We start from the raw sequence: 18,310 nt of genomic DNA on the forward strand, positions 1-18,310 counted from the left end.
TAATGAAGGTTTTTTAAACCGAATCATTACCTGTGATGAAAAATGGGTTCTTTACGATAATCGGAAGCGCTCAGCGCAATGGTTGGATCCTGGCCAGCCAGCCAAATCCTGCCCCAAGCGAAAATTAACCCCAAAAAAGTTACTTGTAAGCGTTTGGTGGACTAGTGCCGGTATTGTTCATTACAGTTTTCTCAAATCTGGCCAGACTATTACGGCTGATGTCTATTTTCAGCAATTGCAAACCATGATGGAAAAGCTAGCGGTTAAACAACCTAGGCTGGTCAATCGCTCCACGCCACTGCTGCTTCACGACAACGCTAGACCACACACTGCGCAACAGACGGCTACTAAATTAGAAGAGCTTCAATTGGAAAGTCTAAGACATCCTCCGTACTCCCCGGACCTTGCTCCAACAGATTACCATTTTTTTCGAAATTTGGATAACTTCTTGCAAGGGAAAAAATTCAACTCTGATGGGGCAGTCCAAATCGCCTTCAAAGATTTTATTGATTCCCATCCGACTGGTTTTTTTAGTAAAGGGATCAACGAACTACCTATGAGATGGCAAAAGTGCATAGAAAATAATGGTTCATACTTTGATTAATTAAATATATTATATTAAAAAATATTCGACTTTTTGTTCCTCCCATACAAAACGCCAATTTCATATGTAAGGACCTAATATTAAATTCATGCCCTATTTCCGACGTTATTATTAAACTCGTGGCGGACACACACGCACACAGATACCCGCACACATTCATTAATTAGATCATTCCCTACAAGTACACATTCATTCAATCATTTCTTACATAAAAAAAAAAAACAATTACTAATTTTATATTTACAACTATATAAAATTATTACTTTTCATTTTATATATTTTATTTGAAATATGAATAAAAATTTAATAAGTAAATATCGATTCTAACGCCCTCTAGCCGACGCATTAGAAACGCTTCGTGTGAAGTTTGCGTTAATTACCTGTCGTTGCGTCGGCTCAGGTGCATTCAAAAATCACATAGTCACGGTCATTTTTTGCTACTTTTAAAATCATACGCATCTTCAGCGCAGTCGTAATTATAAAACAAAGTTTTCTTTTTTTGATTGTGATTTCCATTAACCGTGTTATCTTACTTACCTTCTGTATTTGTAAAACTGAAATGAAATGTGTGGTGTAAATAAAAGACGGAGGGGCTGCTCATCCCATAGCGCCGGAGACGTTGCAAATTTCTTTTGTTAGGGAATCAAATTCTGCCTATTTCATATGTTTTTTTTTGTTATTTTTTTTTTTTAATTTATTTTAGTAGCATACATGACTTATGCCCGAATACTGAAACGTCACTTAAATATGTAAAAGCTTAAATTATAAGACCACGCTTAAACTCCAATATGCAATTTTCGTAAGTCAGTTAAAGACGCAACTCAACTTTGATGCCAATCAAGTCGTGCCATGCTTAAAGGCCACTCAATATCATGCCTTGGCAACTTGGAACAAAAAAATATTAGTGTTAAAAGTGCCATCTATCCGTGATACATAGAGGTTTTTATTACAGTGTTACCATTTTACCTTGCAACCATAGTTGGTTAATTTGTCATAAATATTTATTAATAATATTTTCTCGACTTTGGTGCCTAAAAATTCAATTTATTGTTTTAAATGAATAAAACGATTTTTTTAGTTGCAATTATAGATTAGATGCAATTATATCTTTAAAAAAAAATTATTGATGTCAGACTTAAGGCAGCAGTCATTGTTGGCAATGGCAACTCTTCGTTAACTTAACATCACAAGAAAATTTTCTGCCGGTGTGTTTACATGCGTGTGCGCAATTTTCTTGTATTTTATCTATTTTGTTGATAACTACGTTGAGGTCCGTATAATTACGTCGAGCTCCGTATCAACATCACAAATTAGTTAATCCTACCATTGTTTAGTGTTTTTGTATAAGTGTTAGTAACATACATGCAGATAGGCCCTCCGTTAGGAGTTTGGACCGTTTATATCTCAGTGTAGTGCTATTAAACATTTTTCACTATGCCCCGGAACGTTTGCTGTGTTCCTGGATGCCCGAATAAATCAGAAGACGGTAAGCTCATTAACACGTGGTAATAATTATACGCTTAGGCCAGACCGGTTCGCTCATAAAACTTATCGTTATATTATAACGTGAGTTGCAATATGTAAATGTTAAATAATTTGGCTAAAATATACATTATTGACGGTCGAGTTGGCGATTGTAGCTTTTATGGCGAACACAATTATATCTAAGGACTTACTATCCAAAGTTTAAAGTTGCGGAGAGAGTAGTTTTTATTAAATAAAATCGTACTTAGGTTAGTTATTTTCACTACTTTTGATGTAACTTTGACAGTTTTATTTTATAAGTGGTCAAAGGTTTTTATTTTATACAGCCGTAAGTCATGTATGCTACTAAAATAAATTAAAAAAAATACTCTATTTAATTCGATTAAAGTTTTTTTGAAACCAAACATATTATTTATTTTAATTTTTATTTCGAAATGTTATCTTAAATTGATTAAAAATAATAAAAATCTGACATTAAATTGTTTACTTATTTCATAATTTTGAAGACACGGAACGCAAAACTACGAAGTAGCAAAGAGTATGTACCCATTTCATAGTATACTAGCGAAATGTTTACATACTCTTTGGCATTATCTGTTATGGTTATTCAGTTGAGATTTAAACATACTTTTATGTTATGTCTGTTACTGTTATGGCGTCTCCGAATCCTCGGGATTTAGAATCAGGTGAAGCTGAGGTGATGATACCCGGAATATCTTCTGGGTCATCAGTACGACGAATAAATCCGTACTCGGAGGAATTGTTGTAAGTCACATTAACGGTAGTAAATTCTTTGTAAATTTGTATTGTAAGGTTGGATATGAGTCACAGAACCGAATCAGTCAACCCCGACACCACGTGGTACTTTCTGCCCTACCCCTAGAGTGTTTATGAAAAGCCGGAGGCGCGGAGGGGGAGCAGCCCCCGCCCGCTGTAGCAAGGCGCGGGGGCCTGTGCGAGCCGTAGCGGCTGAGGCTGGTCGCCGAAGGCGACCAAAAAGCCTCAGCTGCGGAGGCGAGTATAGGCACCCGCGCCTTGTTACGCTAGGGCGGAGGGGCTGCTCATCCCATAGCGCCGGAGACGTTGCAAATTTCTTTTGTTAGGGAATCAAATTCTGCCTATTTCATATGTTTTTTTATTATTTTTAATCAATTTAAGATAACATTTCGAAATAAAAATTAAAATAAATAATATGTTTGGTTTAAAAAAAACTTTAATCGAATTAAATAGAGTATTTTTTTTAATTTATTTTAGTAGCATACATGACTTACGGCTGTATAAAATAAAAACCTTTGACCACTTATAAAATAAAACTGTCAAAGTTACATCAAAAGTAGTGAAAATAACTAACCTAAGTACGATTTTATTTAATAAAAACTCCTCTCTCCGCAACTTTAAACTTTGGATAGTAAGTCCTTAGATATAATTGTGTTCGCCATAAAAGCTACAATCGCCAATTCGACCGTCAATAATGTATATTTCAACCAATAATTTTATGAATAAGGTAAAGAATACAATAAAAGTCATTCTTTAAACAGTTAGTACATTTACCCATTTATCAAGGTACTATTTATTTTATTTTCCATTTTACAAAACTAGATTATAAATCACATAATAATATAGCTTTTCAATTTAACTTTAAGGTGTTCCTCTTCATTACTTCCCAAACCCTGACAAAGATGCTGAAAGGTTTCAAAAATGGGTCAGTACAATTGAAAGCGATATTGTTCATCTGGATAGCACCACTGTCTACAAAACTTACAGAGTCTGTAGACAGCACTTTAAGGAAGCATTTCTGTATCCTAAAAACAGACTTTGTAAATTAGCTGTTCCATCCTTGCTTTTACCTATTGAAGGAATATCAGGTAACTATAACTATTGATGTTTTATTTTTAAATATCATGTTTCTCTAATGACACATCATTGTCTTATTGCTTCTCTTCTCACATATGTGATAGTATTAAGATAGATATATCTTAATACTTTCACATATGATAATATGTGAAAGTATAATAATCCCAATAAACTAGGGGTGGGGGGACTCTTTGAGACTTAGAAAACATTTGTATCTAAATATTTTCTCATGGAAACTACCAATATTTTGGAAATAATTAAAGAAATTGTGATTATGCCACAAATGAAATGCGTTTAAATAATTACTTATTACTTAAAATTGCTTCAATGATTTCTATAAAATCTAACTACTTGAATATTTTATTTCTTTCATCATATTATAATTCCATTTTTCAGCATCAAGTGCAGATCAGTTCCTCCCAGACCAACCATCTACATCTCACAATGTCACATTGTGTCTTTCTTATGTAGAAAGACAGAAACCTATCCGAAAAACTGTAATAAACAGGCCACTTACTTCAGGTATGTTTACTCATAAGAAAGTAAATATCTAATGAATTTCGAAAAAAAAACCTTTTATTTTTAAATTTGAATATGTAAAATATTATCTATTTTGTGTAATAAAAATTATCTATTGATTTAATCCTTGACTAATGATTCAGACTAGGATTGCCAACTATTTTTTGAGAAAAATAATGTATCACATTTTTCAAGTTCGGAAAAATAAAGTATTTAGAAGAAAAAGAAAGTATTTTTTGAAATTTTATATATTTATAATTTATTTATCTTCTCTTGAAGACTATTTTTGTGTGCCAGCACACAGAAATTATTTCATTATCCTTAAAAAGAGTATTTAAGGATAATGAAAAACTTTAAAGGAGTATAATATTTTTACATACCTTATTTTTATGCAAAATTGTAAAGTATGTTTGCCAAAATAGAGCAGAATATGTTATTATAAATTATGGTTGGCAACCCTAGTTCAGACATCTATTTTCTATTCATCTATCACTCCTTTCTTGGACTTGTGTAGCATTATAACGTGATTATTTATTTATTAAAACACTTAATTCTTTACTAAATTACAGTAATTTTTTTCATGTTTACAGAAACATACTTGAAAAAAAAAAGTAATGAAAATAAAGTGAAAAAGCTGCAGCTCAGGCTTCAACAATGTCTTAAAGGCAAACAAAAATTTTATAAAAGATATCTGTTAGCAAAAAAAGTATTAAAGACTAACGGTCTTATTTATAAAAAGTTATAGAACGCCTAAAGTGTTCTATAAGCTTGCTATAAGAAGATTGGTAAAAAATTGTATTCATAACAGCATTATAACTAGTGATGCAACGGATGTCTGTTTCCGTTTCCGCAAGTGCGGAAGTTCCGCACCCTTTTCAACATCCGTTTCTGTTTCTGTTTCCGCAACTTTTATAACGGAGATAAAACGGAACTTTACGACACCTGAGAGATCCAAATGCGCGGCGCGAGACGCGCAGTCCGCGAGCGGCCTTTCGGCACTTGTCGCATTTGTTTGTTTACGTACTTTTTCGTGAATTTAAGCGCGTAATATTTTCTGCTGCTGTTTGAAACAATCAGCTTCTCTTGCTGGAGTTGACTGTCTAGTTGTTGTCCATATAAAATTTGACAACTGGCAAAATGTGACTATTTCATACTTACGAGTTATTAAATGTGCTTTTGAATAAATGATAACCATGCAATATATCATCATCATTATTATCATCAGCTCACTATACATCCCCACTGAGGGGCTCGGAGCCTACCCCAAATTTGGGGTGATTAGGCCATAGTCAACCACACAGGCCCAGAGCGGGTTGACTTCACACATATCATTGAAATTTTTCTCAGATATGTGCAGGCAGCATCACTATGTTTTCCTTCATCGTAAAAACGTCGGATAAATGTACATATCTAAATCGTAAAACACATTGGTACATGGCGGGATTCGAACCCAGGACCTGCAGATTGCAAGTCAAGTGCCACGAGCCACCGACGCCTAATAATTATATCTTTTTCTAATCTAGATTTGGTGTATTTGATACTTAGCACATTCACTGTTTACAAAATAAAAAAGGTAACAGCTGAGAGCCAAAACTTTTTATGGTGAATTTTTATTTAGTATCTGGGAATGTTTGAACATATAGATAGATTAATAATGTTATTATAATTATTTTAATAAAAAACACATTTTTTGCATTTGAGCACTAGGGATCATCATTTTGAGCACTAGGGATGGCAATGGTTTAGTTCACTAATATGTAGATATTTGTTCCACTATTTTATTTCTATGTACTAATATGTTACAAGATTTTGACAAAGTCAAGTTTTTCATCAAATTCCAGAATATTGAGTAAAACATGTAAGGATACTAATCAAAACCAGCTTTTATCTTCTCGGTTCAAGATCTTGTAACATTTCATACACACCCACACATACACACATGTGTCATAGCATTGTTACTACATTATTCCCACAACAAGAAGAGCTGGACTACGAAATACCCGCAAACGCCGCCGAAGTCCCTGCAATCACGAACGAGGAATTCGTAGGCGCATACAACGCAATAAAGAATAAGAAGGCGCCGGGTATGGATTCCATCCCTAACGTAGCTCTGAAGGCGGCAATGAAGGGAGAGCAAAATGGGTTTCAGGAGGTATTTAACAGTGGTCAGCAGTGAATGTATTAATAAAAAAAATATATATGTTGTTTTTCAACACGAGTGGTTTGGCGAACATTAATTTTTAAATAGGGTAATTTTGTTTCCTGAAAATAAATTAAAAAAAACACGTATTTTAACTTATTGAAGCACAGTAAAAATACATACATTGAAGGCTAAAGGACACCGATATCCAATGCCTTAATAAATTAAAAACGAATACAAACTGACTTTCGAAAAAAAAATTTTTTTGTAAATATGTTTTTTATTATTATTTACACTTCTGTTTCCGCATCCGTTTCCGTTTCCGTTTCTGCTAAAATTTATTTTTGACATCTGTTTCCGTTTCTGGTTCCGGTAAGACACTTCCGTTGCATCACTAATTATAACGACAAAGAGTTCTATAAACCTATCATAAAGTTATGGAGGCCAGAACCCTACTATAACAGTACTATAAGAATAAAATACAAGATGGACGAACTCGTAACAGCTGATTACTAAAAATCTGTCTGACATTTGACACACCAATTGTTTGTCAATGTTATTTTGTAAACAAATTATTTTTGCTGATTTTATAAAATAATGCAAGCTATAAACAGCATTGAAGTGATTGAACAACTAGAAAATAGTACGCGTCAAAGAAAAGTATACAGAACAAGGAGTGATCCGTTTTCTTTGGACGACGAAGACTTTCGGAAGCGTTATCGCTTCAATAAGTCTACTGCGACTTATATAATCAACCTGGTACGTGATGATCTCAACTTAGATCGTAGAGGCTCTGGTACATCACCTGAAATCCAAGTTTTAACGGCCATAAGATGTTGGGGTCGTCGAGAAGTAAGTTTTTACAATCTGAACATAATACTATGTTACAAAATCATTTACGAAATTATTGTAAGTACTACATGAAACCTTTTGTAAATCCTATATTTCCATTATAGTTTCAAGAAGACGCTGGAGACCACCATGGATTGTCTCAAGCAACCACCAGTAGGATTTGTACCAGAGTTGCACTTGCACGACACTCAAATACGCAAATGTGGAGGTGATGCAGCTCAATCCTTACTAATATTATAAATGCGAAAGTAACTCTGTCTGTCTGTCTGTCTCGCTTTCACGCCAAAACTACTGAACCGATTTAAATGAAATTTGATACACAGATATTCTAGAGCCTCAGAAAGAACATAGGCTACTTTTTAACGCGAAAACAGGGTTGTAAGGGGTTGAAAGTGGGGGTGGTAATTTGTATGGAAGTATTGTCATTTTAACAGTTAGAAGCTTGAAATTTCTTTCTAAGGCTGCTAATTTGATGGAAATAAATATGAAATTAAATTTTTGTAAAAATTTTACCCTCAAGGGTGCTAAATAACTATAGGGGATGAAATTTTGTTTGGAAATATTTTAGACTTTGGTGAATGTTTTGTTTAGTATGTTTTGCTGTTACCCTTACCAATATTTAGTCTAGGGCCTCAGAAAGAACATAGTCTATTTTTAAACGCGAAAACAGGGTTTTAAGGGGTTGAAAGTAGGGGTGGTGATTTGTATGGAAGTATCGTCATTTTTACAGTTAGAAGCATGAAACTTCTGTCTAAGGCTGCTAATTTGATATAAATAAATATGAAATTCAATTTCTGTAAAAATTTTACCCTGAAGGGTGCTAAATAACAATAGGGGATGAACATTTGTTTGGGAATATGTGAGGTTTAGGTGAATGTTTTATTTAATATGTTTTGCTGTTACTCTTACTGACATTTAGTCTAGAGCCCGAGAAAGAAAAAAGACTACTTTTTAACGCGAAAAAAGGAGTGTAAGGGGTTGAATGTGGGGGTGGTAATTTGTATGGAAGTATCGTCATTTTTACAGTAAGAAGCTTGAAACTTCTTTCTAATGCTGCTAATTTGATATAAATAAGTAAGAATTTCGATTTTTGTAAAGATTTTACCCGTAAGGGTGCTAAATAACAATAGGGGATGAAAATTTGTTTCGCAATATGTGAGGTTTTAATGAATGTTTTGTTTAATATGTTTTACTATTATACTTACTGATATTTAGCTGAGCCTAGAGCCTAGAGCCTAGCCTGAGAAAGGACAAAGATTAATTTTTATCGTAAAAGAGGGTTTATAAGAGGGTAAAAGTAGGGGTGGAAATTTGTATGGACGTATCATCATTTTTACAGTTAGAAGCTTATAACTTTTTTTAGGCTGCTAATTTGATATTAATAAATAGGTCATTTAAAGTTTTACCCTTAATGTTGCAATATAATAAGGGAATAGGGGATGAAAATTTGCATAAGAGTAAATGAATATTTTGTAAGTTCCATTTGTTTTGTTGTAATCCTTACTAATATTATAAATGCGAAAGTAACTCTGTCTGTCTGTCTCGCTTTCACGCAAAAACTACTGAACCGATTTAAATGAAGTTTTGTACACAGATAGTCTAGAGCCTGAGGATGGACATAGGCTACGTTTTAACGCGAAAAAGGGGTTGAAAGTGGGGGTGAAAGTTTGTATGGAATTATCGTCATTTTTACAGGTAGAAGATTGAAACTTATTTTCAAGGCTAATTTGATAAAGATAAATATGAAATTAAATTTTTGGAAAATTTTTACCCCCAAGGGTGCTAAATAACAATAGGTGATGAAATTTTGTTTGGCAACATATTCGGTTTTGGTGAATGTTTTGTTTAATATGCTTTGCTGTAACCCTTACCAATATTTAGTCTAGAGCCTGAGGAAGGACATAGGGCACATTTTAACGCGAAAAAGGGTTTGCAAGGGGTTGAACGTGGGGGTGAAAGTTTGTATGGAATTATCGTCATTTTTACAGTTGGAAGCTTGAAACTTATTTTTGAGGTTGCTAATTCTATATAAATAAATATGAAATTAAATTTTTGTAAAAAATTTACCCCCAAGGGTGCTAAATAACAATAGGGGATGAAATTTTGATTGGCAATATGCTCGGTTTTGGTGAATGTTTTGTTCAATATGTTTTGCTGTTATCCTTGCCAAAAAGTCTAGAGCCTGAGGAAAGACGTAGGCTACATTTTAACGCGAAAAGGGGGTTGTAAGGGGTTGAAAGAGGGGGTGGAAAATTGTATGGAAGTATCGTCTTTTTTTACAGTTAGAAGCTTGAAACTTATTTTTGAGGCTGCTAATTTGATATAAAGAAATTAATATTCAATATTTGAAAAAAGTTTACTCTTAAGGGTGCTAAATAACAATTAGGGATGAAATTTTGTTTGGGAATATTTTAGATTTTGTTGAATGTTTTGTTCAATATGTTTTGCTGTTACCGTTACAAATATTTAGTTTAGAGCCCGAGAAAGGATAAAGACTACTTTACAACGCGAAAAAGGGTTTGTAAGAGGTTGAAAGTTAGGGTGGAAATTTGTATGAAAGTATCGTCATTTTTACAGTTAGAAGCTTGAAACTTATTTTTGAGGTTGCTAATCCTTACTAATATTATAAATGCGAAAGTAACTCTGTCTGTCTGTCTGTCTGTCTCGCTTTCACGCAAAAACTACTGAACCGATTTAAATGAAATTTTGTACACAGATAGTCTAGAGCCTGAGGATGGACATAGGCTACGTTTTAACGCGAAAAAGGGGTTGTAAGGGGTTGAAAGTGGGCGTGAAAGTTTGTATGGAATTATCGTCATTTTTACAGGTAGAAGATTGAAACTTATTTTCAAGGCTAATTTGATAAAGATAAATATGAAATTAAATTTTTGGAAAAATTTTACCCCCAAGGGTGCTAAATAACAATAGGGGATGAAATTTTGTTTGGCAACATATTCGGTTTTGGTGAATGTTTTGTTTAATATGCTTTGCTGTAACCCTTACCAATATTTAGTCTAGAGCCTGAGGAAAGACGTAGTCTACATTTTAACGCGAAAAGGGGGTTTGAAGGGGTTGAAAGTGGGGGTGAAAGTTTGTATGGAATTATCGTCATTTTTACAGGTAGAAGGTTGAAACTTATTTTCAAGGCTGGTAATTTGATAAAGATAAATATGAAATTAAATTTTTGTAAAATTTTACCCCCAAGGGTGCTAAATAACAATAGGGGATGAAATTTTATTTGGCAATATGTAAGGTTTTGTTGAATGTTTTCTTTAATATGTTTTGCTATTACCCTTACCAATATTTAGTCTAGAGCCTGAGGAAGGACATAGGGCACATTTTAACGCGAAAAAGGGTTTGCAAGGGGTTGAACGTGGGGGTGAAAGTTTGTATGGAATTATCGTCATTTTTACAGTTGGAAGCTTGAAACTTATTTTCAAGGCTAATTCTATATAAATAAATAGGAAATTAAATTTTTGTAAAAATTTTGCCCCCAAGAGTGCTAAATAACAATAGGGGATGAAATTTTGTTAGGCAATATGTAAGGTTTTGGTGAATGTTTTGCTTAACATGTTTTGATGTTACCCTTACTAATATTTAGTCTAGAGCCTGAGGAAGGACAAATCCTACTTTTTAACGCGAAAAAAGGGTTATAAGAGGCTGAAAGTGTGGGTGGAAATTTGTATGGAAGTATCGTTATTTTTACAGTTAGAAGCTTTAAACTTATTTTTTAGGCTGCTGATTTGATATAAATAAATATGACATTTGAAATTTGTAAAAGTTTTACCCTCAAGGTTGCAATGTAACAAATCGGAATAGGGAATGAAAGTTTGTATGGGAAGATGTTTATGTGAATATTTTGTAAGTTTAATATTTTTTGGCATTTTTTATAAGTTTAAGTAAAAAAAACAACAACAACATAATTCTCGACCCGTAACCCAGAGGGGTAGGCAGAGACTCAGGACCTACATGTGGCGCGGTCCGGGCACACCTCTTTCTATGTTCTTCTACATACATCAAAGCATAGCACGTTGGTTAAATAAAATAATTAGCTCAAAAAAAATGCTACCCAAAATAGTATTTCACGCGGACGAAGTCGCGGGCACAGCTAGTATGTATATATTTTATTTTAATAATATTTAATACTAGCTGTGCCCGCGAGGAATAACTTTGTTGAGCAATAATTCAATGTTGACTTCTTAACGTCTAAGTTAATGCTTCTATCTTCTTTAACAATGTACCCAGTCAACATGTTCACAAATAAATCCATAAGGATAATTGCTTCACAGATCACTCCAATAAAATAAATTTCCCATGTCAGTTCTCCATATAAGATTGAAGTACTATGATGAAATATTGCTTTGCTTAATAGATCAGAACTTAATAGAAGGCATTCCCAAAAATTCCTGCAAATTAATATATTTTGTATCAACGTTTCATACGTTAGTACACTTAAAAATTCTTGATATTTCTTAAATGTAACATATTATACATGTAAGTGTTGGTGTAGATAGTGGTCCCAATCCAACATGTATTTCCAAGGTTCACCGTTTCCCACCCGTCCATATACGAATCGGGTATGGGTGAGTGAGGGGACCGGCGCAACAATAGTACAAATTAAGAGCGGAAACGGAAATACAATGACCCATGCCATAATTTCAAACCTAAGCCTTTCAATGAATAATTTAGCTGTCTTTCAGTTATTTACCAAATCACGCCACTGTTGAAAAAATAAGTTTCATACCTGAATTTACTAAATGGATGAATGCTTGCCCCATGATAGCGAAATTGTTTCATCCTTTCCATTCGCATAGAATGAGAACTTCGATAATAACTTCTAGATCTTTCATCACTGTAGGAAAGTAGAAACAAATCACTCCACCAACGTCTCAGGCGTGTCCACCAATAAAAATTATTTTCTTGAATGTCCACATCCAAAACATCTTTATCATAATCTATTGAACAAGCGTGGTCGTAATAGGATTCTCCATACGAATTTACGATTTTCTTGTACATATCTGGAAAGGTAGGTAAACTTTCCAAAACATGCAAAACTGCTTCTGCCTTCTGCAAATAAAATGTGACGTAAATTTAATTGAAAAAAAAACCTAACGATTTTAAAACATTATTGACAAGTTATTATTGGACCATTATATCCTTCTTGAAAATGACAGCTCACGCTTCAATATTAAAACTCACACTGCATTGGTGTGAAATTAGACTTTTTTCAAAAGAAGTTAGTTTATAAAGTTTGCGTGCAAAAAATTTCGTGCAGTAGTCGTACACTTCAGTACACTTGCTGGGAATGGGAATACAAGCTTTGCGGTGCGGTGCGTAGTCGTCATAAAATAGAGAAGAGAAGACTTTCTGCTTCTTGCAAACTTCCCGGTCCTGGGCGATTTCTAGGTCCTGGCCAAGTCTATGACACGGTAATAATAATACCGTGAGTGAGAGAGATACAGTTATACCCAATTCCTGTGACGTGACAAAGACAGGGATAACTATCTTCTGTCCCTTTCTGCGTACCAGGCTTTGGAGTTTGTTTGGAACAAAGGTTGTCCCCTACAAACAACCTAGGTTGTCCCTAACAAAGTTTGACATTCGTGCTATTTTTCGAAAATTGTGAGTACTTAGTGGCTGTAATTGTGCAAAAATATTTTGATATTACAGTTTTAGTGAGACCAAGTGTATAAAACATGGTATACTGCTGTATTGTTGGTTGTAAAAGCCGTAGTCAGCGAAAAGAGAAAAACATAACCTTTCAATCGTAAGTACTGAAACTACGCACTTATTCACATGTATTCATACAAAATAAGGAAGAAAATACAAACTAGTTGTTTTTTACAGTCTTTGTAATAACTAATATGTTAAAATACGGGTAAAATTAGCTAAAATAAAATAGTATTTTTCGAACATTATGCGCCCAAACGCAGATGTCATTTGTGTCAAATAATATACTGTAGATCTGGGAAACAAGCGGCCATATTAAACTTCTTTTCAAATTGGTTGGTTATTACCCGTAAAAATAATACCACCATCTTGTTGTAAAAATTACCCTGAATTTAGGGGAAATAAATTATAGTATGTATAATGTATATAAATGAAACAATTCACATTTTTTATACTATTTTCAACAGATTTCAAAAGGAGTTTTTAATTCTGGTATATGCTGTGTTTTTAAATATTTAATACTTTCTTATCCCGTTGATTTTAAAGAGTATGCTTTTTAATTTGTCCCATGTAAATTTTGTTTCTTAGAAATTACAATCAAAATAGTTTAATATTAAGTAGTTTTACATGTAGTGTTCACTGTAATGATATACAGAGTAATTTAAAATTATATGACTATAATATTGGTATGTTTTTTGTAGCTTTTTATGAAGACTTAGGGCTTCGTGCATATCGAAGAAAAATAGGACATCGTTTGAATGCTCGTCTAATGGACCTAAGACTGAAGAGATGCCGCGCTTTGTTGAAGCGGTACGCGGGAAAAAAATATCGGGAAATTCTTTTTTTGGAGTCACTCAAGACATCCTTGATTAAGGCAGCCGCCGATATTGACATGGACCTCGTTCGTGCTGCGATAGACGACTGGCCGAGCAGATTGAAGGCCTGTATTCAAAATCACGGATGTCATTTTGAATAAACTTTAGTGTCATAAGAATCTATGTTTTGTTAAGTTCAATTTGGTATATAAATGGTCACATAATGAATAAACTTGTTTCAATTATTTTATATTAAACATGTGACAGAATTTATGACCTGACTAAGTATTACTAAAAAAATCTGTTTACGTAATCTTAGTCACATAAACAAAAATTTTTTGTTTATGTTTTTTATATTTATTACGTTTATTAATTACAATTTAATTGGGAATATATAAATTGGTATATATTAAATTATATCGTAATTATTCATTTTCGGGACAAAACAAATAACTGGTAACCCCAATCCTTTTACTTATATATAGGTATAGTCTATAGTACTCTCTATCTGTCCCTTACGGGTGAACGCGCATGCCATATCTATATAATTCTTCATCTGAGGTCCTGGCGTTGTTGTTAAAACTTTAAACCAAAGAGCATAGAAAAGTTATTTCATTTAATCTATGACAGATGGCGACGCGAAGAGACAATTTGTGTGCGACGAAATCGGCCATTATAGTCGCGTCGTTCTTGTATTTTTGTTTAATATAAATGTTTTCCATTATCTAAGATGCCGAAAAATATTACTAGTGAGGTTCGTGAAATAATCCTTAAGGTTAAAGAGTTCATGGACGAAGAGAAACGAATGCAAGCTCCAATAATTCCACTTAGTAAAGTGTACGTCAGAGTTTCGGCTGCCACAGGTTAGCGCTTTCTATGAGAAAAATATTTTGTTTTTAATAGGTTTTAAACAGATATCCTTAACTTATAATTGTAGCTTCCTTTTTTTATCAAAAATGTCGCCCTATTTAATTTAGTAAAAGATAATAATACATTATTCCACCTCATTGCACTATCAAAAATTGCAGTTATTGTAAAAGAGACTAAATCCTGTTCATTCTATTTTAACAATGGCCAAATTATTGATTTATGGAAAAACAATATTACAAAAGGTGATAAGCTAAATGCACAGATACATACATATATATATATATATATATATATAGAATAATAAGTGAGGTGCAGAATCCTACAAAATCTCTCCATAATCAATGCACTTTTATAGTGTACTGTTATAACAAATATATAACTTGAAATAATAATTTTAATCAATTCAACCCGCCAAAGAAAAGAGTTACAGCTTTCATCAAGAGGTTGCAATGTATGAGGACAGTATTAGATAAAAAGTTATCATTTTATTTTAGGTGTTTCTGAGCGTACAGTACTAAACATTGTAAAAGAAGCTAGATTAGTGGAACAGGGTCTTCTTGATCCAGAAACTTTGAGGAAAACACCTAAGAAAAGAGTGCGGACTAAAGGAAAAATTGAAGTGGATGAATATGATTTGCAGGTGATTAGGAGAAAAATTCATGAGTTTTATGCATTCAAGAAAGAAGTACCAACAATTAATAAATTGTTACAAATACTAAAAGAAGAAATCAATTTCAAGGGTTCTAGAGAAACACTTCGCAAAATTTTACGCAAAAATGGATTTCAGTTTAGGAAATCAAAACATGTCAAAGATAAGGAACCTGCAATGGCATCAACATCGGCAGTTCCTCCATACATTCATACAATGTTCAGTCATAAGCCTTAAGCTATTAATGTATTATACTTTAGGATCAAGAAGTTTTTAGCAGTAGTTTATTCAATATTACATTACTTTAATGTATTGTTTTGTAAGTGTATTGATTTAAATACAGATCTTTATCTTTAATCATAAATGTGAAAAAGCAATGATTTTTATTATATTTACCATGGGTTTCTGAGTCCAAAATCTCTTTATAAAACATATTGTCATCCATGTCATTATCTTGTACAAAACAGAGGTAACAACATATTTTAAACTATGATTTTGGTCTCGGAAGCCCACAGTCAGTGTGACAATAAATAAAGTGAGGCCTGTCATAATTGGTGTATAGAAGTTTTTACAGTATAAAATATAAGTAATATTGCAACCACTTCTTCTTCTTCTTTGTGCTCTTCATTACTGAAGGTCGTGCTCATCTTGAAGTGCATACACTGATGTATCGACGAGCTGCTTCCACACCGCTCTGTCTGCGGCTTGTCTCATGGCGGTCGGAATGTTGAGCCCCAATATTGTCTGGACTTGGTCAGACCAACGGATAGGCGATCGTCCTCTTGCTCTTTTACCCTCGCCTTTCCCTACCACAGCCAGTTTGTTGCAATTGCAAATTGCAAGCACAGGAGTGCACATTTGTTTTATTCTAAGATGTTTTCATAAGTTAAACTCTGATGTGTGGGTAATCATTTGATAAAAAATATTGTGACTATTTTGTAAGCTAGATTTAATTCGGCATTATATATTTAGATCTGTTATTAGAAAGATTTGTGAGTTCATTAAACAGTAACATACTCATATTTTGGCTGTTGCTGTTACAAAAAATTAAAATCTTATATGTGGTCTATTTTTATGTAAATAGTGGTAATACATATACATATTTATGTTATAAATATGTGATTAATTTATCAAAATATTTGACTGATATCTTTAATTTGTGCTAATAAAAATCCATGGTGAAATTTTTAACAGTATTTTAAATTATTTTAACTGATGTTAAATAATGATTCTATGAATGTATAAGTAAGCAGTGACATGTAAATTTAGAAACTATTAAATGTTTGCATTTTGTAAATATGTTTAATTTCTATTCAATTAAAAATTTAAGCAGGGAATATATCGGACAGCCTTTTTATCATTAAGTAGTATGGTATATAGGTCTGTAAATTTTTATGGAGACCAGTTGAGACAACCTTTGTGGCAATTGTTATGAATGTAGGTGGATGTGGTTATTATTAGTGATGCAACGGATGTCTGTTTCCGTTTCCGCAAGTGCGGAAGTTCCGCACCCTTTTCAACATCCGTTTCTGTTTCTGTTTCCGCAACTTTTATAACGGAGATAAAACGGAACTTTACGACACCTGAGAGATCTAAATGCGCGGCGCGAGACGCGCAGTCCGCGCGCGGCCTTTCGGCACTTGTCGCATTTGTTTGTTTACGTACTTTTTCGTGAATTTAAGCGCGTAATATTTTCTGCTGCTGTTTGAAACAATCAGCTTCTCTTGCTGGAGTTGACTGTCTAGTTGTTGTCCATATAAAATTTGACAACTGGCAAAATGTGACTATTTCATACTTACGAGTTATTAAATGTGCTTTTGAATAAGTGATAACCATGCAATATATCATCATCATTATTATCATCAGCTCAGTATACATCCCCACTGAGGGGCTCGGAGCCTACCCCAAATTTGGGGTGATTAGGCCATAGTCAACCACACAGGCCCACAGCGGGTTGACTTCACACATATCATTGAATTTTTTCTCAGATATGTGCAGGCAGCATCACTATGTTTTCCTTCATCGTAAGAACGTCGGATAAATGTACATATCTAAATCGAAAAACACATTGGTACATGGCGGGATTCGAACCCAGGACCTGCAGATTGCAAGTCAAGTGCCACGAGCCACCGACGCCTAATAATTATATCTTTTTCTAATCTAGATTTGGTGTATTTGATACTTGGCACATTCACTGTTTACAAAATAAAAAAAGGTAACAGCTGGGAGCCAAAACTTTTTATGGTGAATTTTTATTTAGTATCTGGGAATGTTTGAACATATAGATAAATTAATAATGTTATTATAATTATTTAAAAAAAAACACATTTTTTGCATTTGAGCACTAGGGATCATCATTTTGAGCACTAGGGATGGCAATGGTTTAGTTCACTAATATGTAGATATTTGTTCCACTATTGCATTTCTATGTACTAATATGTTACAAGATTTTGACAAAGTCAAGTTTTTCATCAAATTCCAGAATATTGAGTAAAACCTGAAGGATACTAATCAAAACCAGCTTTTATCTTCTCGGTTCAAGATCTTGTAACATTTCATACACATACACACATGTGTCATAGCATTGTTACTACATTATTCCCACAACAAGAAGAGCTGGACTACGAAATACCCGCAAACGCCGCCGAAGTCCCTGCAATCACGAACGAGGAATTCGTAGGCGCATACAACGCAATAAAGAATAAGAAGGCGCCGGGTATGGATCGCATCCCTAACGTAGCTCTGAAGGCGGCAATGAAGGGAGAGCAAAATGGGTTTCAGGAGGTATTTAACAGTGGTCAGCAGTGAATGTATTAATAAAAAAAATATATTTGTTGTTTTTCAACACGAGT

At 33.6% G+C, this 18,310-nt stretch overlaps 2 protein-coding genes across 2 annotated transcripts; both read left to right on the forward strand.

Moving 5' to 3' along the window:
- The first annotated feature begins 1,900 nt into the window (after positions 1-1,900).
- On the forward strand, positions 1,901-6,638 carry LOC123723002. The gene is made up of 4 exons (XM_045685545.1): positions 1,901-2,090; positions 3,733-3,954; positions 4,340-4,465; positions 6,442-6,638. Exons 1-4 carry the CDS (start codon positions 2,039-2,041, stop codon positions 6,636-6,638), a joined length of 597 nt encoding a protein of 198 aa, XP_045541501.1. The 5' UTR covers positions 1,901-2,038.
- Positions 6,639-14,527: 7,889 nt separating this feature from the next.
- LOC106717147 lies at positions 14,528-15,695 on the forward strand. Its single transcript, XM_014510872.2, has 2 exons — positions 14,528-14,802; positions 15,304-15,695. Exons 1-2 carry the CDS (start codon positions 14,670-14,672, stop codon positions 15,693-15,695), a joined length of 525 nt encoding a protein of 174 aa, XP_014366358.1. The 5' UTR covers positions 14,528-14,669.
- The last annotated feature ends 2,615 nt before the right edge of the window (positions 15,696-18,310 follow it).

The sequence above is a fragment of the Papilio machaon genome, chromosome W (assembly GCF_912999745.1).
Source record: "Papilio machaon chromosome W, ilPapMach1.1, whole genome shotgun sequence".
Lineage (NCBI taxonomy): Eukaryota > Metazoa > Arthropoda > Insecta > Lepidoptera > Papilionidae > Papilio > Papilio machaon.

Excerpts from the sequence above, each read along its gene's own strand:
- LOC106717147 (XM_014510872.2), top strand. The coding sequence starts at position 14,670 with ATGCCGAAAAATATTACTAGTGAGGTTCGTGAAATAATCCTTAAGGTT. Across the intron at positions 14,803-15,303 it reads CAGAGTTTCGGCTGCCACAG|GTGTTTCTGAGCGTACAGTA; the intron begins GTTAGCGCTTTC and ends ATTTTATTTTAG.
- LOC123723002 (XM_045685545.1), top strand. The coding sequence starts at position 2,039 with ATGCCCCGGAACGTTTGCTGTGTTCCTGGATGCCCGAATAAATCAGAA. Across the intron at positions 2,091-3,732 it reads CCCGAATAAATCAGAAGACG|GTGTTCCTCTTCATTACTTC; the intron begins GTAAGCTCATTA and ends TTTAACTTTAAG. Across the intron at positions 3,955-4,339 it reads ACCTATTGAAGGAATATCAG|CATCAAGTGCAGATCAGTTC; the intron begins GTAACTATAACT and ends TCCATTTTTCAG.